General features: G+C 41.6%; 1 protein-coding gene across 6 annotated transcripts in view; it reads left to right on the top strand.

Annotated features, from left to right (window-relative positions):
* Nucleotides 1-26,906, top strand: part of STAG2 (STAG2 cohesin complex component) — a 182,309-nt gene that overhangs the window by 103,821 nt on the left and 51,582 nt on the right. For all 6 annotated transcript variants that reach the window (XM_048865350.2, XM_075132528.1, XM_048865351.2 and 3 more), the window contains 8 exons: nt 7,413-7,511; nt 7,616-7,695; nt 8,719-8,826; nt 14,174-14,285; nt 15,392-15,509; nt 25,256-25,359; nt 25,584-25,676; nt 25,888-25,977. In XM_048865350.2, the coding sequence (XP_048721307.1) occupies nt 7,413-7,511; nt 7,616-7,695; nt 8,719-8,826; nt 14,174-14,285; nt 15,392-15,509; nt 25,256-25,359; nt 25,584-25,676; nt 25,888-25,977 (804 nt within the window). The remainder of the gene's footprint in view (nt 1-7,412; nt 7,512-7,615; nt 7,696-8,718; nt 8,827-14,173; nt 14,286-15,391; nt 15,510-25,255; nt 25,360-25,583; nt 25,677-25,887; nt 25,978-26,906) is intronic.

The raw sequence follows: 26,906 nt of genomic DNA, 5'->3' as shown, positions 1-26,906 counted from the left end.
AAGAGTCCTCACACTGCCTGGTTGACATTCTAGCTGCTGCAGATCTTTCCAGAGTGGCCCTGCCTCTCAATCAGGCCATTGTGGACCCAGTTAAGAATCAGTGATAGACCCCTGCATCCCTTCCCTCCACTTCAAAAAATACTAAGTACCTGCCCAACGCTATGAGTTCCTCTACACCCATCACCCTTCCGGGGTCCCTTGCAGAGGGAGAGAGAAAGGCAAGAACAATAGGGTGCAATTTCAAAATCAGAGAACTCAAAAAAGCTAGACCTATTTGGTAAGAAAGTTTAGTCTACCAGGGGGTTACGACTCAGCACTGTAAACCAGCAGATCCCAGTGGACAGGTCTGATTTCAACTTTTGGGACTCCATGCAGAAATTCAAAGACTCGTTTGCACAAGAGGCTAGTTAGGAGTTCTCCTTGTTGGGTCCATGGCTTCTGTAGTGACCATGCATAGGAGTTCCTAGTTATGGTCCTCTAGGCTCCCACAGGAGGTTCAACAGATTGTTCAGGACCTGCCCTTTGAGGGATTCTCAACTCTTTTCAGAGCAGACTGAGGCAAAGCTCCATGACCTAAAGGACTCAAGGGTGACCCTAAAGTCCCTTGGCTTCTACACCCCAGCCCCTTCCAGGAAACCCTATGATCACAACAGTCTCTCTCTGGTACTCTGCCCTGGCTACCTGTCAGGACCTGCAGAGAGAATGAAATATGGGTTATAGGCGTAGCCTGCCACCCCTTTCTACCTCTGCATCAATGCCTGTCGCACCCAGACATCCAGGGGGTTCTAAGCAGATGTTTTGGGACGTGCAAGGATTCTGTACTAGTTCCCATGATGCGAGCCGCCCCCCACCCCCACCCCTCCTTTTTTTTTAATTTGCAAACCACCTTTTTTCTTCGAGAGATGTCCCTGTAGGTGCTCCACTCCAGGTGAAGGTGCGTCTCTGCCCCTTTGCTCAGAGTTTTGCAGCAGTGCTTGTACGGGTTGCACGTGCGCTGTTGGCACCTCAATAGCACACGCAACCCTGGACTCCTGAGTTTCTCAACTGTCCCCGGCCTGAGAAGGCGCTCAACAGTCCCTTTGAAAACCTTTGGGTTTTTTTTCAAATAGATAGTAGTTTAAATTAGTAAATAAGGTTAGTTTAGACGAGTTAAGTTTCAGTTGTTACCCTTTCGTCCCGTTTAAATAATAATTATTTTATATCCTGTAGCTTAGTTAGTGGTAGTTAGGAAAATGCCTGATTCACCAGGTTTTAAAAGATGCACGATGAGCAGAGTGGCGATGCTTATCTCAGATGGACATGCTCAATGTGTCCGTTGCTTGGGGGAATCTCATATTCCCCAGAAATATGTCCATTGTAATAAACTTAAAGCTAGGGCCAGAAAAGACAGCGACCAGCAGCTTAAACTCACCCTAATGGAAAAGTCCCTCAGACCAGCCTCCAACCCTGGACAGGAGTCATCATCTCGTCAGAGGTCACAGGTCTCTTCACCGCCTAGATCCTCTAAGGAGAAAAAACTGGTGAAAAAGTGGCCAGCTTCCTCACCTCACAGAGAGCAGACCACCGCAAAATGGCTGCTGACCAAATCGCTCTCATCAGTGCCATCCGCTCTGCGGCTCAGCACAAACAACACTCCAGGCACTGCTGGCACCAACCACGAGCTAATGGCTCTAAGTTGCCTGCCTGCACCATGGCACTGTTAGTAATGCCAAAGGAGACAGTAATGACCATTGCTCCTATTCCCGTGCCACAGGCTAATGCTCCTAGTGCGACAGCACCACCACAATGATGACAGAACGAGGAGTCATGGTCTCAAGTTGCAGTGGGGGAGGTTTAGATTGGATATTAGGAAAAACTTTTTCACTAAGAGGGTGGTGAAACACTGGAATGCGTTACCTAGGGAGGTGGTAGAATCTCCTTCCTTAGAGGTTTTTAAGGTCAGGCTTGACAAAGCCCTGGCTGGGATGATTTAACTGGGATTTGGTCCTGCTTCGAGCAGGGGGTTGGACTAGATGACCTTCTGGGGTCCCTTCCAACCCTTATATTCTATGATTCTATGATTCAATTTACTTCGGCACCGACTCAGCGCACCATGCCGCCGCTCCAATCAGCACCATGCTCCTTGGAATGGATGCTCTATGCACCGTCCCGTTTCCTGCATCATAAAGATTTGGTGGTCTCCCCAACTCCAGAATCCCCTCTGTTAGGTACTGATGGCTCACTGAGGCCCATGGTACCACATCGTCCGCTCTCTCCGATACCATCACAGTTCTCCAGTGATGACGATTATGGGGTTGAAGGGGTATTCTCCCCACACCATTCTTTCCTGATCAGGACCCCGATTACTGCTGGACCATCACGATCACAGTCCTCATGTTCTCATGATGTACCACCTTGGTATGGTCACCTATGGATGGGACCACCCGTGCCCTTCCTCAGTCACTGGCCATGCTGGAGTCCTTGGGGTTTTATAGAAGGCACCATAGGAGGCACCACAATCCATGTAGGGAAGACACCAGACCCTCACTTCCACCTTTGGGGGCTGTAGCGGTGGACACATGAGAGGAGCTCAAGATTCAACAGGAAGAGGACATGGCTCCTGACACCTCACCAACTAATAATAATTCAACTTCCTCACCAGAACGAGGCTATTATACCTCCACCACCAACCACTGCAGATGACTTTACCCACTTTCAGGACCTGTTCAAAAGAGTGGCTAATGAGCTTAAGATCTTTTGGAGGAAGTGTTGGAAACTCAGCATGAGTTAACCAATATCTTACAGACATCGTCCTTCTCCGCGATAGCTTTTCCCATTAATGGGGCCATCATGTACCCGCCAAGACTGTGTGGCAAACTCCAGCCACAATACCCCCAACCTGCAAGAGGATGGACTGAAAATATGTTTCCTCCAAGGGATCAGAGTTTCTCTTTTCATGCCCAGCGCCCAACTCGCTGATAGTGGAAGCGGCCAATCGAAGGAGCAAACAACACTTTTGGTCCACTTCTTCTGATAAGGAGAGTAGGAGGCTGGATCTATTCGGGCACAATGTATACTTTTCTACGCTACAATTTTGGGTGGCGAATTATGCAACGTTACTTCCCAAATATGACCACAAGAATTATGGCAAATTTATGGAATTTACTAATGACATTCCTGAGGAAAAGAGACAAATTAAAATCTCTGGTCTCTGAAGGACAGATGATTTCGCGCACGGCTCTACAGGCTGCACTGGATGCTGCTGACAAGGCCTCCAGCTCCACCGCTACAGCTGTAGTCATGTGCCAAGCCTTGTGGTTCAGTTCCTCATCATTCCCATGGGAGATGCAAAATACTGTCAAAGATCTCCCTTTTGATGGAGAAAAACTATTTGCAGCCAAAACCAATGAAGTGCTGCACACCATGAAAAATTCACGGGCCACCCTCTGGTCCCTGGACATCCATACACCTGCCACAAGAAGCAGACCATACAGATATCAACAACCTAGATGTCAGTCCTGCACAAAGCAACACCAAAGCCCATACAACCAACAACAACAGCCACGACAGAGGCAAAGACCACAGCAGCGACGACCTCCACGACCACCAGCGGCATCTCAACCTACTTCCTCCAGTAAGCAAATTTGAAGTCTTGGTCGAGTGTCTGGAAGACCTCTTACCCGTTTCAGCACTTACTCCATCCATCCAAGTTTTTGGAGACCGTTAGCCACCCAATTGGGGTAGAATGGGATCAATCACCACAGACAAATTGGCCCTGGAAGTCGTCAGATTGGGCTATGCCATTCCTTTCCTGTCTATACCCCTTCCCCATACCCCCTCCCCGTCTCTCTTCAGGGACCCCTCTCACAAACACTTATGCCAAGAGGTAGAACATCTCCTTCAAGTAGGGACAGTGGTGACTGTCCCTGCTCAACACAGAGGGAAGGGATTTTACTCCCTCTGTTTTAATACAAAACAAAGTGGGGGGGGGGCGGGGGTTGCAACCCATCCTATATCTCATGCATCTGAACAAGTTTGTGAGAACACACAGTTTTGGGATGGTCACTTTGACAACAATAATACCGGCACTGATATTAAGGCATCTTAATAGCCCCCACGTGGCTAAGACAAGTGTGGTATCCATATGTTACACAGATGTCGGCATGGACCCCGATCACACTCCCTCTCCAGACAGATCTACTGACACAATGGGAAGGCTAATTACAACATCCCAAGGTAGGAATGCTACATGTGAAGGCCTGACTCGTCCATGGCTCTGATGAGGAGCTAGATTGCTTTGAACACATCCAGCGAGTGCTACTACACGCAATGCTTATCTCCATAAGTAGAAAAGATTTACTGCATGGTGTGTCGCTAGACAAACTGTTGCAACATCTGCACCTCTTCGAATGGTTCTTGACTACCTTTTAGATTGAAACCATCCGCTCTATTCCTCAGCTCAATTAAGGTACATCTTGTGGCTGTCACCGCCTTTCACCAAAAAATCCGTTGACACCACAGTCTTTGCTCACCCAATCACAAAACGATTCCTTAAGGGCATCCAAACCCTTTTATCCGGACGTGAGACCACCTACGCAACCATGGGACTTAAACTTGGTCCTAACAGCCCTCAGGCATAAACCCTTCAAACCTCTAGCAAACTGCTCCCTACTACACCTGTCCACGAAGGTGATGTTTCTGCTCCTTTCAAGGCTGCAGTCCGGGTTCCATCACGGACACCTTCCTGCTATCCTGGACTGGATAGCTTTATTATGCTTTTCTCCCAATCCAAGTCCTACACACAGCACTATTAAAGATGAAGTGGGACCACGCCTGGGTTTTATTATTGTCCACTCTGCTAGACGTCTGTGGTGACTCCAGTCCTGTTCCTGTTGCACCTGGATTTGATGTTTCAGGAACACAGTGAGCTGCTCCACCCAAACCTGAGTTCCATTCCTTTAATGGCCTGGAACGGTGGTGGGCAGCCTGAAGCCGATGGGTAATCTGCTGGCAGGCTGCAAGACAGTTGGTTTATATTGACTGTTTGCAGGTATGGCCACCCGCAGCTCCTAATGGTCACGGTTCGCCATTCCTGGCTAAGGGGAAGCTGCAGGAAGTGGCGCAGACCACAGCGAACCCCAGCCACTGGGAGCTGCAGGTGGCTGTGCCTGCAGACAGTCAGTGTAAACGAACGGTCTTGCGGCCTGCAAGCAGATTACCCTGACGGGCTGCAGGTTGCCCACCGCTGGCCTAAAGCTCCCTGGCTAAATCCCTGAGAACAGATTTGTTTGGAGCGAGTTCGCCAGGTCTTACTAAGCAGTAGAAACCCTACACCAAGGTTGCCTACCTGTCAAAATGGAAGTGGTTCTCGGTCTGGGCTTCCCAAGTCAGAGTCTCACTGATGCAGTCATTCATTCAAAATATACTCGATTGTTTGTTACATCTGAAATGGCAAGTCTTAGCAGTTATCTCTGTCAAGGTTCACTTGGCAGCAATATAAGCTTTCCACCCTCAGGTAGATAACTGTTCTGTTTTTTCCAATGACTTGACAGTCATATTTCCCAAAGGCCTAGAAAGGTTGTACTCTCAAGTAAGGGACCCTGTTCCCCCTTGTTTTGTCAAAACTTACGGAACCACCATTTGAGCTTTTAGCAACATACTCCTTGCCATCTTCCAGAAAAAGTATAGTTTTTCTAATTCCCATCGTTATTTCCAGAAGAGTCTCTGAACTCTGTGCCCTCACATCAGAACCGTATATGCAGTCTTCTTTAAAGATAAGCTGTACTTACGTCCTCACCCTAGTTTCTCCCTGAAAATAGTTTAGCAGTTGTATAGCAATCAGACAATTTTCCTACTTGTTTTTTTACCTAAAACCTCATGCAAATAGGAGTAAACAACAAGTTCGCTCTTTGGATGTTAGACGAGTTCGAGCATCCTACATATAAAGAACTAACCTGTTTTGGCAGTCCTCCCAACTGTTCATGGCTGTAGCGGACGGAATGAGAGGTCTCCCAATCTCATCATAAAGAATGTCGTCCTGGATAACTTCGTGTATTCTCACATGTTATGATCAGGCAGGTGTTTTACCACCAAGTAACCTGACTGCTCATTCCACAAGATCATAAGCATACTCTGCAGCATTCTTAGTGCAGATTGCTATTAAGGACATTTGTAAAACAGGAACCTGGTAATTGATGCACACATTCTCCTCTCCTTACATCATCACCCAAGACTCTAGGGATGATACCAAGTTTGGTTGGGCTGTGTTACTATCTGTAAACTCTGATCCCTCCTGCTATATCACTGCTTGAGAGTCACCATGAGTGACCATGGACATGTGCAATCACTTGAAGAAAAAACAGTTACTAAACATTCGTAACTGTTGTTCTTTGAGATGTGTTGCACATGTCCATTCCATGATCCGCTTTCCTACACTTCTAAACCTGAGTTTCTGGAAAGAAGGAACTGATGGGGTATGGGGTCAGCTGGGCGCTTTATAATGGTACTAATAGCGCATGGCATCAGAGGATGCTCGAGCCACTCCAGTGCGTACCACTGAGGGAAAAATTTCCAGCAACTGTGCGTAGGGTGCATGCACACCAAGAGTGGAATGGAGATGTATAGAAATTGAAATTCACAGCTAGGAAAAATGCATCACAGACCATGAAATCTGGTCTCTTGTGCACTTTTACCCTATCCTATACAGATTTCATGGGGGAGACCATCATTTCTCAAACTGTGGGTCCCGACCACAAGGGAGTCTGTGGGGTGTGTTGCAAGGTTAATGGAGGGAGATCGCAGAATTGCCACCTTACTTCTGCACTGCCTTCGGAGCTGCATGGCCAGAGCATGGCGGCTGCTGGTCACGGGCCCAGTTCTAAAGGCAGTGCTCCACCAGCAGCAGCACAGAAGGGTGGCAATACTGCGACCCGCCTACAATAATCTTGCAACCCCCTTTTGAGTTAGGACCCCTATGGTTACAATACTATGAAATTTCAGATTTAAGTATCTGAAATCATTAAATTTACAATTTTTAAAATCCAGTGACTGTGAAATTGACCAAAATGGACTGTGAATTTGGTAGGGCCCTAGGCATGTGCAACACATCTCAAAGAACAACAGTTACAAAGTTTGTAAATGTTTTTTACACCCTGAAAGTGTAAAAAACAAACAAAAAAAGTAAAAATAATGTAGTGAAGATACAAATGTAATTATGACATCAATATCATGATGATAATCTTTGTTAGTTTGTTGCTCAGGAGAAGAGCTGCTGATAATTATGCCGGTGATGTGGGAAAACAAGATAATGTGAGCCACAGGAACTTAATTTTATTTTGACACATTCATATTTTAAAGTGGAAAATTATATATGCTTTGAAGATGAAATACACTTCAGATACTTGGTTTTAATCCAGTTCTTAATTTTATTTTAGCAAGGGGAGGTAAGACTCAAATGTCTTACTGCTTTGCAAGGACTTTACTATAATAAAGAGCTTAATTCCAAATTGGAACTCTTCACCAGTCGATTCAAGGTACGTATAGTTTGATATTTTCAAGAAAACAGACTTTAAGCTTTTTAAAAATTGTTCTGTTTTACTTTGTGCCGCTTTGAAAATAGTTTCCTTTTTGTTCTTAGGATAGAATTGTGTCTATGACTCTTGACAAAGAATATGATGTTGCAGTCCAAGCAATAAAATTACTTACTCTTGTTTTACAGTAAGTATATGTCTATTTCTGACCAATATGAAGTAAAAGAATAAAAATATCTGTGTGTATAAGTGTAAGTCAGACGCCTCAATACAGAGCAGAGAGAAGTTTGCCCATCTTACAGTAGCGCAATGATGTATTCTAGAAATAGTTAGCAGTGACATGTCCAGCCAGGATATCATCCCAACCTTTACCCAATTTACACATTTAAATGCTAGAAATATTACGACACTCATTTCAATTTGAAGTTTTCATAGTAGAGCTGAACTAAAAAGATATACTGCTGGTGGGATGTGTTTGATAGGAGGCAATAATTGAACTAAGCTGACTCTTTGATCACAACATAGTATGTCTTGGATATGTTTTAGACAACGTAGTGTAACTTCGTGGAATGCTTATTTTAAAAACAGAACTTTTTATATCTTGAGAAACTTTCTGACGATCAATAGACAATTTATTTCTAAGATATTCTTTGGGCGGGGCTAGTATAGTTTCAGATTAAGATCTTTTTCTAAACCAGATACTATAGGTGAAATGGATACATAACATTAAAATCTTAGGGTGAGGTTAAGCATTACCATAGGCCATTTGGAAACAATCTTGATTAATTTTTTGGAAGGTATGAGTCCCCTAGAATGAGTTGAGAATCTTAACCCTAGTACCTGAGCTTTCTTATCCATAACCCGATAAGATGGCATGAAGCAGAAGAACCAGCTTGCTATAGAGTATGTAACTGGAGACAGGCTTGACTTGATTTTGTTTGTGAAGTAATAGTTTCAGTACCCTGTTGATTTAAAAGCATGGCTCATGTAGGCAAAGCAAAGGGTTGCCCAACAAGTTAGACTGATATTTTAGCAGTGCTGTATCCTCCATGTAGAAGGGGTTTTTTTTGTTTTGTTTTTGTTTTGTTTCCTTTTTTAAAGGATCGAGGACATTTTAAAGACAAGGCTTTCTTTTGACTCTTCCCTTTTCTCCTGTCTAATGATAGACTTACATTTTTGGTCTCTGTATTTTTTCCCTTTCTCTTCCTAGGAGTAGTGAAGAAGTTCTGACTGCAGAAGACTGTGAAAATGTCTATCATCTGGTTTACTCAGCTCACCGGCCAGTAGCAGTAGCTGCAGGGGAGTTTCTTTATAAAAAGTGAGGGGCAATATACTTAATAGTAATTGATTACCTTTTTATTGTATGGACTATCTAAAAAGTACTAATATTATGGATATTATTTACCTTTTAGCTAGGAAAAGGGAAATCTGAATAAGGAAGTAGGTGTTAAAATACTTTTGTTTTAAAATGCGGGACACTGTATATCACAGTTCAGACTGTACGTGAGAAAGGCATGGATAATTTGTAGTGAGATCTACAATTTAAAAAAAAAAAAGTCACAACCCAGGCTCAGATAGAAGAATTAGTCCTGATGCTGGCTATTTGAGAATCCAGAAACTGCAGGTAATCTGGCAAGACCCTACAAGTTGTAAACCTGTCTTGTGAAATGTTTTAAATAATTTTTTAAATACCTTTTCTGTGTAATGTAGCATGTACACAAAACATACACTTGCGTAAGTAGCTCGTAGTTTTCTTGCTTAATATGTGGCCATCCCATCTAAATTATGTGAAGAATACACCCAGATCTCATGAATGCCATGTAAAATGTCGCATATATTACACTTAGAAGTGGAGATGTTTTATGGAATGGACTAGAATGTGTATTGGTATTACTTTCTCTTACATGACTGATCCAGATTATTGTGGATTGTCTGCTGTCTTGGTACATGTGACAGCCATTGTGGTTTAGCTCGCTCCTGTAAGCTTCCATTTTTCTTCTCATCTTTCAGTAAAAGAATTCATTAAGAGTCTGTTAAATCTGTATCCACCTATAAATCTGCAAGTCTGTGGGATTTGAATTTGGTCCTTACGAAGCTTACTCTTTTGCAATAATGCTGTTTCTCTGTAGTGTGTATTTCTAGTGGCCGTTGCTTCAGCTAATCTACTGACAATGGCAGATTGTATAAACTGGATATAAAAGGGCTCTCCCTCCTTTTACTTACCAAACTGTTACTGTGTAGCTATTACATAGTTACTGAGATTGTAAGCTCTTTGGGGTAGGAACTGTCTTTTTGTACAGTTCCTAGCACAGTGGGCGCTCAGGCAGTATATTATTATAAATAATAATTACTTAGGATAGTGCAAAGTCCTTTTGTAGGACACCTACATTCTTTGAGAAATGTAGGCCATTTATTAGAGATTATAAAAATGGATCATCTTGTTATGCAGACCTGCTATGATCTATGTGGAGAATCAGTGCTATTAAAACTTCAGACTCGTCATGTAGACTTATACGCTTGCTCAACTTTAAACACTTGATTAGTCCCGCTGAAATGAGTGTTTAAAGTTGGACAACTCAAATGCTTAGTTAAGCACTTGCTTAAGCTTTTCTGGGATTTAAGGCATAAATCCTGCATGCCACTAATGGGAGGGCAGCTATATCAATTCCTGAAACTTACAAAGCTGCCTCTTGGAGCTCAAATCATAGAATCATAGAAATGGAAGGAACCACAAGAGGTCATCTCGTCCAGTCCCCTGCACTCATGTCAGGACTAAGTATTATCTAGACCATCTTTGACAGGTGTTTGTCGAACCTGCTCTTAAAAATCTCCAATGATGGAGATTCCACAACCTCCCTAGGCAATTTATTGCAGTGCTTAACCACCCTGACATAAAGTTTTTCTTAACGTCCATTCTAAACTGTCCTTGCTGCAATTTAAGCCAATTGCTTCTTGTCCTAGCCTCAGAGGTTAAGAAGAACAAATTTTCTCCCTCCTCCTTGTATCAACCTTTTTTGTACTTGAAAACTGTTATCATGCCCTTCTCAGACTTCTCTTTTCCAGACTAAACAAACCCAGTTTTTTCGATCATCCCTCATAGGTCATGTTTTCTAGACCTTTATCATTTTTGTTGCTCTTCTCTGGACGTTATCCAGTTTGTCCACATCCTTCCTGAAATATGGTGCCCAGAACTGGACACATACTCCAGTTGAGGCCTAATCAGCGTGGAGTAGAGTTGAAGAATTGTTTCTCATGTCTTACTTACAACACTCCTGCTAATACATCCCAGCATGATGTTCACTTTCTTTTGAAACAGTGTTACACTGTTGACTCATATTTAGCTTATGGTCCACTATGATCCCCAGATCCCTTCTCAAGTACTCCTTCCGAGGCAGTCATTTCCCATTTTGTACGGGTGCAGCTGATTGTTCCTTCCTAAATGGAGTACCTTGCATTTGTCCTTGTTGAATTTCATCCTGTTTACTTCAGACCATTTCTCCAGTTTGTCCTGATCATTTTGAAATTTAATCCTATCTTCCAAAGCACTTGCAACCCCTCCCAGCTTGATATCACCCTCAGACTTTATAAGTGTACTCTCTATGTCATTATCTAAATCATAGATGAAGATATTGAACAGAACTGGACCCAGAACTAATCCCTGCAGAGCCGCACTCTTTATGCCTTTCCAGCATGACTGTGAACCACTGATAACTACTTTCTGGGAATGGTTTTCCAACCAGTTATGTACCCACCTTATAGTGGGTACATAAGCTCCATCTTATAGCTCCATCTTATAGCTCCATCTAGGTTGTTATGAGAAGGTCATGTGAGACACTATCAGAAGCTTTACTAAAGCTACTGCTTGCCCCCTATCTACAAGGTTTGTTACCCTGTCAAAGAAAGCTATCAGGTTGGTTTGACACAATTTGTTCTTGATGTATCCATGCTGACTGTTACTTATCACCTTATTATCGTGTAGATGTTTGCAAATTATTTGCTCCATTATCTTTCCGGGCACAGAAGTTAAGATGACTGATCTGTAATTCCCTGGGTTGTTCTTATTTCCCTTTTTATAGATTGGCACTATATTTGGCCTTTTCCAGTCTTCTGGAATCTGTCCCATTTTCCATGACTTTTCAAAGAGAATTGCTAAGGTCTCAGATATCTCCTCAGTCAGCTCTTTGAGTGTTCTAGGATGCATTTCATCAGGTCCTGGAGACTTGAAGACATCTAACTTGTCTAAGTAATTTTTAACTTGTTTGTTTGTTATTTTAGCCTCTGATCCTACCTCATGTTCACTGACATTCACTATGTTGATGTCCAATCACCACCAACCTTCTTGGTGAAAACCGAAACAGTCTTCATTAAGCGCACCTCTGCCATTTCCACATTTTCTGGTATCTCTCTCCCTCCACCCCCCATCCCCTTGAGTAATGGGCCTACCCTATCCTTTGTCTTCCTCTTGCTTCAAATGTATTTGTAGAATGTTTTCTTGTTACCCTTTGTCTCTAGCTAGTTTTATGTCGTTTTGTGCCTTAGCCTTTCTAATTTTGTCCCTACATACTTGTGTTGTTTATATTCATCCTTTATAATTTAACCTAGTTTTCACTTTTTGTAGGACTTTAGTTTTATTTTTAGATTATTTAAGATCTCCTGGGAAAACCAGGGTGTTCTCTTGCCATACTTCCTGTCTTTCCTACATAGTGGGATAGTTTGCTCTTGTGTCCTTAATAATGTCTCTTTGAAAAAACTGCCAACTGTCTTCAATTGTTTTTTCCCTTAGACTTGCTTCCAATGGAATCTTGCCTATCAACTCCCTGAGTTTGCTAAAATCTGCCTTCTTGAAATCTTGGTCTTTATTTTGCTGTTCTCCCTCCTACCATTCCTTACAATCATGAACTCTATTATTTCATGATCACTTTCACCCACACTGCCTTCCACTTTCAAATTCTCAACAAGTTCCTCCCTGTTTGTCAAAATCAAGTTTAGAACAGCCTCATCCCTAGTAGTTTTCTCCACCTTCTGAAATAAAAAATTGTCTACAATACATTCCAAGAACTTGTTGGATAATCTGTGCCTTGTTGTGTTGTTTTCCCAACAGATGTCTGAGTAGTTGAAGTCCCTCATCACCACCAAGTCCTGTACTTTGGATGATTTTGCTAGTTTAAAAAAAAGCCTCATTCACCTCTTTGTCCTGATTAGCTGGTCTGTAGTAGACCCCCTATCATGACATCACCCTTGTTTTTTACCCCTTTTATCCTTACCCAGAAACTTTCAACAAGTCTGTCTCCTATTTCTGTCTCAACCTTAGTCCAATTGTATACGTTTTTATATATAAGGCAATACCGCCTCCCTTTTTTCCCTGCCTGTCCTTCCTGAGCAAGCTGTATCCATCCATACCAATATTCCAGTCATGGGTATTATCCCACCAAGTCTCTGCGATGCCAACTACGTCATAGTTGTGTTTATTTACTAGCATTTTGAGTTCTTCCTACTTATTCCCCATACTTCTTACATTAGTATACAGACATATAAGATACTGATTTGATTCCCCCCCCCCCTTGTCTCTCCTTTATCCCTGCTATAATAGCCCATGCTCCCCACAAATTCCAACCCTTCTCCCAGGTCTCCATGTTTTTGACTTACCTATGGGCTTTTCCCAAGCATGCTCAGAGGCTAGATTAGATATCTGTTTCAAAAAAGCATGCCTTTGCAAAGCGCTGTTATTTTACTCAGAAGTTGATCAGATGCCTGTTTCAGAAAAGTAAAGAGCAATGCTTCACTCTCCAATTAGTAATACTTTTCTTCCTTTATCCTGATACTCTTTCCATTGCTTCTTAGTCTTCTGAGTGGGGCATGGGGGTCTGTAGAGGCAATTTCATAAAGGAGTAAGGAAAACTAGTTACCAATAATTGGAGTTCATGAAGTTCTGCAGGTCCACATGATCCTTCCATTCCTCTTAGAAGCTTTTGTGCTTGCTATAGCATCCATCTGAAGCACACCATGAAATCAAAAGGCAGCACCTATAAAACTGTTTTAAAGACAGCACATCCAATCAACCCATCCTCCTTCAAAATAATCTAGATCCACAAGTAAAACATGCATGTTACACAATAGTCTGCATTAGTCTTGTAGTAATGTCTGTGTCTTGATATAAACTGATTATGACAATATTAAGTTTACATTGTAGTATTGCTTACAGCAGTTCATTTGTATCTCTAAACTATGACAGTGTTGTTCAGTGTAATTGCATTTTTCCTTTCCACATTAATAAAAGGAACTGATAAAAAGATACAGTACTTAACATAAAACTTGGACATTCACTGCTGCAGAATAATTAGTTAAATAGCTTGGTTAAGTTTTTAAAAAAATATATATTTTATATGAATAAGAGCATCTGAGTTTCGGTTATTTAGGATAAAATTAAGAATGATTATTTCTTGTGCTTCAGAGCATAAATGATCACCTGCTGGTGTCAAGAAATATGCTTCTAGAGTACAGGATTGCACAGATAGATACATTAATAGGGGTTTACATCTTCCTTTGAAATATTCAGCATTGGTTACTGTTGGCAACAGGATACTAATACCTTTTAGTCTGTTTCAGTATAGCATTTCTTATTTCCTTCAAGGAGAAAATGTTTTATGTTAAAAATATTTTCTTAGGCTTTTCAGTCGCAGAGAGCCTGAAGATGATGGACTACTTAAAAGGAGGGGGAGACAAGGTCCAAATGCTAACCTTGTGAAGACTTTGGTGTTTTTCTTTTTGGAAAGTGAAGTAAGTTGAGTTTCACGTTATCCTTTTTATCACTTTGGCTTAGAGAGAGTTCCATTCTTTCCTGCTCTCATGTAGTACATGTCCTTACTGGTTTCCTGTTTTAAATGGTTACTCTGGGAAACTCTAGACTTTATTCTTTATAGTGTAGTATATCATTGAAGATCTGCAGAGTACAGGATCCCATTTAATGGAATAGACAGCCAGTCACTTAAAACCATATAATTTATATATATATTACTCCTGAGGGCATTCTGTGCCAAAAAAAATTAAAATTCTGCACACAATATTTTAAAATTCTGCAAATTTTATTTGTCAAATAACTGTGGAGGCTCCAGCATGGCATTTGGGAGCACAGGCCAATGGCTGCACAGAGGTGGGAGATCACTGTGCAGCTCTCCGCCTGTGACTAGCAGCTGATCTTGGTGCAGGGTAGTAACCACCAGCTGGGTCTTCCCCAGTCCCGCCTCCTTCCCCACAGTGATTTACCTCTCTGCCAGCTGCCCAGAGCACCCCAAACATACATGCCCACTCTTGTGGCTTCCCTTTGCTTCCCTGTCAGAAAGTCACTTTTCTGTTGGAAAGCAAAGAAATCTGCAGGGGACATAAATTCTGCACATGTGCAGTGGCGCAGAATTCCCCCAGAACTAAAAGAGCACTAAGAAATGGAGTACAGAGAAGTTTGGGCCTTGCTAAATGTTGAATGTCTCCTGTATGAATGGGAGATAAGAGTGCTCAGTGTCTTGCAGAATCAGACCCGTTTGTTGGGAAAATTAGGCACAGTCTTCTCACATATTAGGTTTGGATTCAGACAGCTTACAAAGTTTGCTTTCTGCTGCTTCAAATCCTGCCCACATAACTGTTAGTGACTCAGCAAATTGAAAATGTTAAAATATAAACGAAAGAGGACGTTAGTAAGAATGTTTGTTGATCTCTCTGGATTGATGTGCCACAAAGTTTAAAAAAATATATATATATATATATTTTCCCTTTGGAGTCAGATACCATGCCACAGGCAAAAAGGAACAAGAGCAGCCGAGTGCATTGTAGCCACTTTCATAACGATCTTTTTCATTGGTTGAGGAATATAACTACTGTATTCTTTTTAGTTACATGAGCATGCTGCTTATCTTGTGGACAGCATGTGGGACTGTGCAACAGAACTCTTGAAGGACTGGGAATGTATGAATAGTCTTCTGTTGGAGGAGCCGCTCAATGGAGAGGAGCGTAAGAGATTTCATGATATCTTGCTGTCCAAATTGATATATTGTTCATTTTTCAGCATTTGATATAGTTGAGATACTGAAACTAACTTACCCAAATTTTCAGAATAATTTAAGCAGAATGTAAATAACTTCAGATTGATATGGACTGTCCAGACTGGATCACTAATGATTTGACTAAGAGTAGTCACAATGGAGTTAGTACATAATGGTTAAAATTACAGCCTACGGGAGGAGCCTTTATTCATGCTAACTTTTAACTAGGGCTGTCGAGCGATTAATAACTTAATTGCACTGTTAAACAATAATAGAATACAATTTATTTAAATATTTTTGGATGTTTTCTACGTTTTCAAATATATTGATTTCAGTTACAACACAGAATACAAAGTGTACAGTGCTCACTTAACATTTATTTTTATTACAAATATTTGCACTGCAAAAAACAAAAGGAATAGTATTTTTCAATTCACCTAATACAAGTACTGCAGTGCAATCTCTTTATCATGAAAGATGAACTTACAAATGTAGAATTATGTACCCTGCGTTCAAAAACAAAACAATGTAAAATTTTAGAGCCTACAAGTCCACTCGGTCCTACTTCTTGTTCAGCCAATTGCTAAGAGAAACAAGTCTGTTTACATTTACAGGAGATAATGCTGCCCACTTCTTAATTAGTGTCACCTGAAAGTGAGAACAGGCGTTTGTATGGCACATTTGTAGCTGCCATTGCAAGATATTTACATGCCAGATGCACTAAAGATTCATATGCCTCTTCTTGCTTCGACCATCGTTCCAGAAGACATGCTTCCATGCTGATGATGCTCGTTAAAAAAAAAATGCGTTAATTAAATTTGACACAATTCTCCCACAAGGAATTCAATGTCTCCTGCTCTGTTTTACCCGCATTCTGCCATATATTTCATGTTATAGCAGTCTTGGATGATGACCCAGCATGTGTTTGTTTTAAGAACACTTTCACTGAAAATTTGACAAAATGCAAAGAAGAATTTTTAAAGATAGGTACAGCACTGGACACACTGTCCTCTGGAAATATTGCCAAAGCATGAAGAGGCATATGAATCTTTAGCGCATCTGGCATGTAAATATCTAGCGATGCCAGCTACAACATGGCCATGTGAATGCCTGTTCTCACTTTCAGGTGATGTAATTAAGAAGTGAGCAGCATTATCCTCCGTAAATGTAAACAAACTAGTTTCTCTTAGCGATTGGCTGAACAGGAAGTAGGACTGAGTGGACTTGTGGGCTCGATTTGTAGGCTCTAAAGTTTTACTTTGTTTTTGAGTGCAGTTACGTAACAAAAAAACCTACATTTGTAAGTTGCACTTCCATGCTCTACAGTACTTGTATGAGGTGAATTGAAAAATGCTATTTCTTTTGTTGTTAATTTTTACAGTGCAAATATTTGTAATAAAAAATAAAGTGAGCACTGTACACTTTGTATTCTGTGTTGTTATGGAAATAGATATATTTGAAAATGTAGAAACATCCAAAATATTTAATAAATTTCAATTGGTAATCTATTGTTGAGCAGTGCGATTAATTTTTTTAGTTAATCGCATGAGTTAACTGCGATTAATCTACAGCCCTACTTTTAACCTTTTGGAGCTTGAAAGTCTACTGTGCCCATAGACAATGTCCTTTTGTTGTAATAAATTCTGTGACCACCACTGCCAGAGATTAAATTCTCTTAAAGGAATAGTAAACTTTCCAAATAAAGATTGAAAATGTGTTATTTGAAAGCCACTTAAATTAGTGTTCTGGACAGGTATTTGTGCATATACATTTATATTTTCAAATGCTGAGGTCTGAACTTTGCCTTCTGGTACATGCACAACTCCCTCACACAAAAATAGTGTAATGTTAAGTCATAGATATTTCAAAGAGATTGGGTTGTTAAATGAAATTAACTAGAAGTTTAAAACTGCCATTCTGGTGCCTGCTGTTTGTCCCCCAGAAGCAGTGCTCAAAAGTGGAAGGATAAGGATGTTTTCTTTCTTCAGCCTCTGCAAAAGAAGTAGGAGGATCAGTGTGGTGTAGATTCTTCTTTAAACCAGCTCTGAGTTTTTTTCCAAAAACCAGAAATCGCAGAATTTGTAACACATTTATGATAAACACAGGCTCTACTTAGGAGAGTTGTTGCTTTGAGCTTTCCAAAAAGCCCAGATTCTTGGAGTGGCCTCTGCACATTCACACTCTTGGGATGTGCTGGAAGTGTATCTTGGACCAGTGGAACCTATCAATAGCAATGCCTGTTAGAATGCTCTTATGACCCCGTCCCTCTCCTTTCTACTTTGAACATTCAGAGGGTGGGAGTAAAATAGGCCGTGTAGTGTGTTCACTGGCTCCGTTCCTTCTAACCCCAGCCACCAGGAACTTCACAAAGTCCTTGGACATGGATTCATCAGAATGAATCATTCTCAGTACTGTCCCCTTCATATTTTAGTTGGATGTTAGTTCTTTATTTTCCATAATTGCTTTTTTTTGGGGGGGGGGAGGGGAGTAAAAATGGTGTAGGTCCTTGATTTCTAATATGTGAGAACCAAAGACAATGGAGCTAGGTTTGAAGAGGTAAACTTCTTGCCCTGCTGTTTTTCCTGCTTTGACTAGACCGCAGGAGAGATCCTGTGCTGTTTTATTGCTCCATATGTAGCAGCTTCACAGGGGCCAAAAGGGAACATTAAAAATGCTTCCAAGCAGTGCTATTATAGGAAGCATAAGCAGCTAAACCTTCTAGTTCCAAAATGCAGGGAAATTTAGGTGCTGGGAAAGCAGCCTCAGCCCTGACACTGAAGGGGGTGAAAAGACCAGCAAAGTCCCAGCACAGATGTCAGTCTGTAACTAGAGCCTAACCTAAGTTGCTGTTCACTGTGAATCTGCGCAGGCTGGGTCTGACTCAGCATAAACACCTGGCTTTGTAGGTATTTTTCATAGATTCATAGATATTTAGGTCAGAAGGGACCATTATGATCATCTAATCTGACCTCCTGCACAATGCAGGCCACAGAATTTCACCCACCACTCCTGTGAAAAACCTCTCACCTATGTCTCAGCTATTGAAGTCCTCAAATCATGATTTAAAGACTTAAAGGAGCAGAGAATCCTCTAGCAAATGACCCGTGCCCAATGCTACAGAGGAAGGCGAAAAACTTCCAGGGCCTCTTCCAATCTGCCCTGGAGGAAAATTCCTTCCCGACCCCAAATATGGCGATCAGCTAAACCCTGAGCAGATGGGCAAGATTCACTAGCCAGATACTACAGAAAATTCTTTCCTGGGTAACTCAGATCCCACCCCATCTAACATCCCATCACAGGCCATTAGGCCTATTTACCATGAATATTTAATTATCAAAACCATGTTATCCCATCATACCATCGCCTCCATAAACTTATCGAGTTTAATCTTAAGCCAGATAGATCTTTTGCCCCCACTGCTTCCATTGGAAGGCTATTCCAAAACTTCACTTCTCTGATGGTTAGAAACCTTCTTCTAATTTCAAGTCTAAACTTCCTGGTGGCCAGTTTATATCCATTGGTTCTTGTATCCACATTGGTACTGAGCGTAAATAGTTCCTCTCCCTCTCTGGTATTTATTCCTCTGATCTATTTATAGAGAGCAATCATATCTCCCCTCAACCTTCTTTTAGTTAGGCTAAACAAGCCAAGCTCCTTGAGTCTCCTTTCATAAGACAAGTTTTCCATTCCTTGGATCATCCTAGTAGCCCTTCTCTGTACCTGTTCCAGAGGTGTCTGCCTCTGCAAAAAGAGCCAGTCCTGGAGAGCATGTGAGTAAGGACCTGGGACTTCCAGTTCCACACACTGAAATGCGAAAGTGGTACCTATAAGGTCCATCCTTGGCAGAGTGAAGGATGATATTAAGGACCAAGGTTGTATCATGGATCCACACCCTACCCTGGATCAAACACCATTGTTCTCATGCTCAGAACCTCATTGTAAGCCTGATAAAGCACCTGATGCTTCCTCAGAGCTTTTGGTTGCTGGATATACAATTATTATTTGTTTGTATTACTGTAGCACCTCGGAACCCTGGTCACAGACTCAGGACCCCACTGTGTTAGGCATTTATACGAACACCGTACCATGGTGGTTCAGGTTCATTGCTTTGAGCCTCTGAAATATCATCATTCAGAGAGACTTTCGAATCAGGAGCCCTTGTGCAGCAACAGATACGTTATCCCCCATGCTTAAAAGAAAGAAGCATATGGTAGTGGTGCCAGTTCATTTTTTTTTTTCCTTCAGTAAAGAGAAAAACCTTACAAGCTAAATCAGTTTCCCTAGCTGTGCCGACCTCCTCAGAAATACATTAATCTCGTCCTCGGATTAGTGAAATTCTTGCTGCTCTTAAACACAAAAAAGAAGCTTACAAGAAGTGGAAGATTGGACAAATGACCTGGAAGGAGTATAAAAATATTGCTCAGGTATGCAGGAGTGAAATCAGGAAGGCCAAATCACACTTGGAGTTGCAGCTAGCAAGGGATATTAAGAGTAACAAGAAGGGTTTCTTCAGGTATATTAGCAACAAGAAGGTGTTCAGGGAAAGTGTGGGCCCCTTACTGAATGGGGGAGGCAACCTAGTGACAGAGGATGTGGAAAAAGCCAATGTACTCAGTGCCTTTTACGCCTCTGTCTTCATGAACAAGGTTAGCTCTCAGACTACTGCACTGGGCAGCACACTTTATTAATGATCTGGAGGATGGCGTGGATTGCACCCTCAGCAAGTTGACACTAAACTGGGAGGTGTGGTAGATACACTGGAGGGCAGGGATACGATACAGAGGGACCTAGACAAATTAGAGGATTGGGCCAAAAGAAATCTGAGGTTCAACAAGGACAAGTGCAGAGTCCTGCACTTAGGAAGGAAAAATCCCATGTACTGCTACAGACTAGGGACCGAATGGCTAGGCAGCAGTTCTGCAGAAAAGGACTTAGGGATTATGGTGGACGAGAAACTGGATATGAGTCAACAGTGTGCCCTTGTTGCCAAGAAGGCTAATGCTGTATAAGTAGGAACATTGGGCTGTATAAGTAGGAACATTTCCAGCAGATCGAGGGATGTGATCATTCCCCTCTATTCGGCATTGGTGAGGCCTCATCTGGAGTACTGTGTCCAGTTTTGGGTCCCACACTACAGGAAGGATGTGGAAAAATGGGAAAGAGTCCAGCGGAGGGCAACAAAAATGATTAGGGGGCTGGAGCACATGATTTAGGAGGAGAGGCTGAAAGAACTGGTATTATTTAGTCTGCAGAAGAGAAGAATGAGGGGGGATTTGATAGCTACTTTCAACTACCTGAAAGGGGATTCCAAAGGTGATGAATCTACACTGTTCTCAGTGGTACCAGATGATAAAACAAGGAGTAATGGTCTCAAGTTGCAGTGGGGAGGTTTAGGTTGGATATTAGGAAAAACTTTTTGACTAGGAGGGTGGTGAAGCACTGGAATGGGTTTTCTAGGTGGTGAAATCTCCTTCCTTAGAGATTTTTAAGGTCAGACTTGACAAAGCCCTGGATGGGATGATTTAGTTGGGGATTAGTCCTGCTTTGAGCAGCGGGTTGGATTAGATGACCTCCTGAGATCCCTTCCAACCCTGATATTCTATGATTCTACCTTTAACTTCCCCATCGTAATCTTAGAGGAAACTATACATCTGATTTTTTGATATTCTGGGGTCACCCTCTAGGAATAGGATTACCTGGCCAGTTTTAGATGGTTTATTACAGCTGGTAAAAAATGCCTGATTATATCCATCAACTGGACTGGCAATTTCTAAAAAATTAGATAAGTTATACCAGCTTTCTCATGAGTGATTCTTGTTCTCCAGACTCATCCAGATCCAAATTCATTTGTAGTGGAAGCTGCTGTCCAAAGAGCTAAAGGAGGTCAATTCTTCTGTCTCTTCAGATAGTTGATAAGAAGGAAGATGATGTGAGTAGAAGGATGTTCTCCTTTGCCACACTACGAATCAGAATGGTCAACTAATAGGCAGTAATGTCCAGATGTCAGTTTTATTTGGGAGAGAATGTTTGCGCGGTCACTGCCAGGAGACTAGAGTAAACTGGTCAGACCCCTTATTATTGAAGGTCAGTTGATAAGTACATCTTGAGAGTATTCTTTGATGCTTTTGGTACTGTATGTAGAGCAGTGGCATCCACATGTAACTACAAGTGGTGACTTGAGATATGTTCATTTGTACTTTATCCGGAAACAAGAACTAGAGTGGAAGACACGCATTTGTTAAGTGCTGAACAGATGAGGTTTAGAGAATGTGAAAGACATCAGTTCTACTGCAGGGTCTCGAGGAATTTCTCAATCCTCTAGGAAAAGATTTGGGATACCAGTGGATATGGTTGTTTTTGGAAAGGAACATTCTCTTCCACTTCATTTTGAAGGAAGGAATAGCTCCCTATTCAGCCACAGCAGAGACCCAAACCATGAGCTAAAGCAGGGGTGAGCAAACTTTTTGGGCCGAGGGCCACAGCTGGGTGAGAAAATTATTTGCAGGGCCAGGGCACGGTAGGGAGTGCGAGAGGGTGCGGTGTGCAGGAATGGGCTCAGGGCAAGGGATTGGGGCAGAGGAAGGGTGCGGGCTGTATGAGGGGGCTCAGGGAAGGGGTGTGAGGTGCAGGCAGGGAGTTGGGGGGCAGGGTGCAGGAGGGGTTCGGGCTCCGGCCCGGCACCACTTACCTAAAGCAGCTCCGGGGTGGCAGCAGCGCACACTGGGGCCAGGGCAGTCTCCATGCCTGCCTGCCCTGGCCCCACGCCGCGCAGCTTTGGGAAGCGGCCAGCACCATGTCCCTGCAGCCCCTGGGGTGGCAGGGGGGAGGCACAGGGCTCTTTGCACTGACCTTGCCACGCCTCCAGGTACCTCCTCTGAAGCTCCCATTGGCCGTGGTTCCCCGTTCCCGGCCAATGGGAGGTGCGGCAGGTGATGCCTGGAGGCAAGGGCAACGCATGAAGCCCTCTGCCCTCCCCCTCCCGCAGTAGTATTCACAAAATGCTTTTCAGCAGTAGCAGCGCATTTAAGATGTCAGAATTTCCATGTCTACTCTTATTTGAACGATTGGCTCATCAGGGTATCCTCACAGTAGGTTGTAGCAAAAGCTCTGTCACAAATATGCACTAGGGTTCAAGATAAAGCTGAAGAAATTACACACACCACCAGATCAGACCTTTTATTGAGGCAATCTGGATTCTCAAATAAACAGAGATTTTCTTCCAGAAGAAAAGCATTTTAAAAATTGGGTTGCAGCAATAAAATTATTGGAGAAGGACTCATGTCAGATGGTAATATTCTTCAAGATGGGCTTTGGCGAGGTATGTAGCTCTGTGTGTGCCTATCTAGAGATGAGTCTTCTGCAGCCCTGACTATCAAAACACTGTATGCCAAGTGTAGACAGCATGATTATGAAATTGACACTACCTAGGGATGTGTTCCTGATTCTTATATGGTGGACTCAAACTTCAGTGTGTTCTCAAAGGAGTTGTATTCAGTTCCTAAACTGTCCACTTGCAGGTAAGGAGAATATACTAGCAGATTAGGATGAGCGGTTATTCTGGAGTGAATGACTTCTCCCTGTGGGGATGTCAGGACATAGATTTATTCGCAAGAAGACACAGCTCTAAATGTCAGAGGTTTTGCTCCAGACCAGGAGCAGACCATCAGTTTCTGATACATTTTTTCTAGATGGGGAGTAGGTCTCTTGTGTTCTCTCCTCCAACCCCCATTTCCCTCATTCAAAGAGTTCTACGTAAAAATCGAACAATATAAAGCCAATGTTAACCTGATTGCTCCAGCCGTGGCAAAATAGTGGTTCTTAGAACTATTTCAACTATCACAAGGAGTTTTATCTGTCTGTCTCTGCAATTCCATTCCTATTGACCAAGCAAAAAGGTGTGATTTGCTTTCCAAACCCAGACTCTCTCCACTTAACAGTAAAAGTACAGGAACCTGATCAAACTGGTACTATACTGTTAAGGAAAGGTACAGTAGATTCAGTTGAACTCCAAGAACCAGACAACTCACTTGTGTTATAAGTAAAAAAGATTCTCTTTGTGGGAAACAAACAATATCATAAACTCAGCTTCAGCTCCTGTCCAGTCCATACTGGGATATTTCATTTGAAATTCTTGGGAAGCTTTTGAGCTACACAGAGCTCTCCTTCAGGGCTGTTTCAGATCTGAAGAAGACTTGTGAGTGTCTTGAAAGTTCCTCTCTTTCATCCACAGAAGCTGGTCCAATAAAAGATAATACTTCACCCACCTTGTCTCTCTGACATCTCCCATGCCCTTTTATGGTATTTCACAAAGATAAAATGATCCTTCTTCCACACCCAAAATGTTTCCTGGTGGTAACAGAATTTCATCTTAACCAGTTTGTAAACTTACTAGTATTTTTTCCGAGACCTCACTTTCATTCAGGAGAAGTAAGCTACATGCCTTGGATGCTATGATAGCATTAGCTATCTGTTTAGGTGATTTCCTGTATTCCTGAGATCTAATCTATTTCGATTAGATCTCAGGAATACAGGAAATCACCTAAACTGTCTTTTATGGAGAAAAAGAGTGAAGGTCAGGCAGTTGCATATTAATGTATTTCTAAATGGTCTTAGACTCTATTGAAGAATGTTATAAACACACATTTGTTACTCTTCCATAAGGGCTTAAAGCACACTTGATTAGAGTAAAGGCCAGTTCCACGTCCAGCCGTACATACATTCCAGATTAAAAATCTGTTGAGTTGCTCTTTGGAGCTCTGTTCATACTTTCACAAAACATTATTTCTTAGAACTGGTATCTATATAAGATGCACAGTCTGGTGAAGCGGAATTAGAGTCTCTATTTAAGTAGGTCTCCTTTCACACTATCTGGAGGGAGGAGTACTGTTTGCCAGACTCTCAAGAATGCAAATGTGCAGAGGTCACTTGAAGAAATGAAGGATACTCACCTGTAATCATAGGTTCTCATGCTGGACTCTGCACATTCACACTGCCTGCCTACCTTCCTCTCTTCCTTGGAATCCTAATTTCAACTTTGAACCTGAGAATGCAGTAGAAAGAACTGAGAAAACCAGTACACCTTGTCACCTTTTATAGCCCTACTCTCTGAACATTTGGAGCTGCAAGGGAAGGAGAGGCAGGGAGTGTGAGGGTGCCCCAATGGCTGCTGCTGTCAGAATGTTCCACAGGTCCAAGCTGCACTGCCAGCTCATCTCAAGACTCTGAACGCGAAGAGGTCATCTTGTAGAATTCCAGTTATAGGTGAATAACTCTAAAGTTCTGTTTACTGTCACATCTCCATACCCACATGCAAAAATAATTAAATGCCAAAAATAGATTTTTTGGGGAGAAGGGAAATAGGAAAATTACAAAATCTGCCATTCCTGTGTCACAAGTATAGCCTTATTTATACTAGAAAAACTAAAACAGCATACCAAATTTACAGCACAGATCACGTGACTCTGTTGCATCATTCCCCCAACTTTATATATTTTCTGTCTGATCCTGTGAGGTGCTGAGCATCTTCAGTTTCTCTTCATATCAATAAGAGTTGAGGGCTCTCTGCAGCGCACAAAGTCATAAGCCCTTCGCTTACAAACTTTGAAGTAAAAACCTTGTTGCTTGATGTCTAAGGAATCCGGTGCTATGGTACTAATATATATGAATGAAAAAGTGACAAGTTGCAATTATGATCTGTTTTCTTTTTAATTTCAGCTTTAACTGATAGACAGGAAAGTGCACTGATTGAAATAATGCTGTGTACAATTCGACAAGCAGCAGAATGCCATCCACCTGTGGGAAGAGGAACAGGGAAAAGGGTATGACCTATAAGCTTTGAAACAACATACATTGTTGAGAGAGAAATTCTGTTAAATTCTGCCTTTTTATTGTTTTTTCTGTTATTTTAGTATTCAGGTCTTTTATGGCCCTGATTTTTTGACTGCACTGAATAAGAAGAGTGTAAAATAGTTTAGTCCCAAAACCTGTTTAAAAAACAAAGTCAGTTTTTAGTTTTAAAAGCTTTCTTACATCAATAATTTAGGTGCTGACAGCAAAAGAGAAGAAAACACAGCTGGATGACAGGACAAGAATTACAGAGCTTTTTGCAGTGGCACTTCCTCAGTTATTAGCAAAAGTAAGTTTAATTCTATTTGGAGGTAGTGGTTGTGTGTTGTCAAAATGTTAGGCAAATAGTGCATGTCTCCCAATGCCCTGTATGTCATTAGAAACTACAATATATTTGATACTTGTTTTGATTATGTGTTAGTAATAATTAGCTAGGTCTTATTGTAATAACTCCAAAACAAAAATCTTGTAGGCCTTAATTATTTTTGTTAATTTGACAGTATTCTGTAGATGCAGAAAAAGTGACCAACTTGTTGCAGCTGCCACAGTATTTTGACTTGGAAATCTATACAACAGGACGATTAGAAAAGGTAAGATAACATAAAATGAAATTAAAGAGGGGAAAAAACTGAACTGAGACCTTGTCCTCACTGAGATTTCAGACATCAGTGCTGCTAGACTTGTGAAAACCGCTTGTGTAAATGCTGTTTGTTCTGGTGCATCTATATGAGTGAAGAAAAGGCCTGAGCTTCATGATCTCTGGCTGGCTATTTGTCTTAGAGAGTGTCAGAGCCTAAGTTTGCTTTTGAAAGATTTCTTGGTCAAGGTCAATAGAGGAGAGAGTCTTTCTAGACAAGTGATTGTCATGTAAGAGCATCCCAGTTCTGGGCTATCGGTTATTACATTTCAGAACAGGTACACCATTTGGGGAGAGAAGCTTGTGCTAAACTTAGTTGTAGCTAGTATAATTAGGTTCGTTCTTCTGTAAGTACTAAAAGTAGTAAAACAAAAAACTTGCATTTGAGAAGTGTCAATTGAGCTACATGGTTGTAAACTTTTTATTGTTAGTAAAATTGTTTATGGTATTACAATTTGAAAGGTGATATATTGACATTTTCTCCCTGCGGTGGTATAGAGAAAATATATTCCATACGTGTTTATAAATACAGGGGTTGCTCTTAAGTTTTTCCGTTTTGCTTTTGATGACTAGATATTACCACAATATTGCCTGTATATCATACATTTAATTATAACACAACTGAAAAGTTTTTCTTGTGACCATTATGTACAAATACAAGTATTTGAGGGTGGGAAATAAATGTTGTTCTATACACTGTGCAACCATCACCATTAATTCAACTACTATCTAAAATTTTTCTTTTGTATTTAAAAAGTTAATTTTGGTATGTGTTTCAAATTTGTAGTCTTCACTGTCCCCCAGTTTATTTTTTGTTTTGTATTGTATTGTATTGCTACTCTCGCTTTCTCTAGAAAATTGCCAGTTCTCTAAAATAGTGTT

Source organism: Caretta caretta, chromosome 9 (assembly GCF_965140235.1).
Source record: "Caretta caretta isolate rCarCar2 chromosome 9, rCarCar1.hap1, whole genome shotgun sequence".
NCBI lineage: Eukaryota > Metazoa > Chordata > Testudines > Cheloniidae > Caretta > Caretta caretta.
The sequence above is the reverse complement of the archived record's forward strand: the minus strand, read 5'-3'. Positions and strand labels throughout refer to the sequence as shown.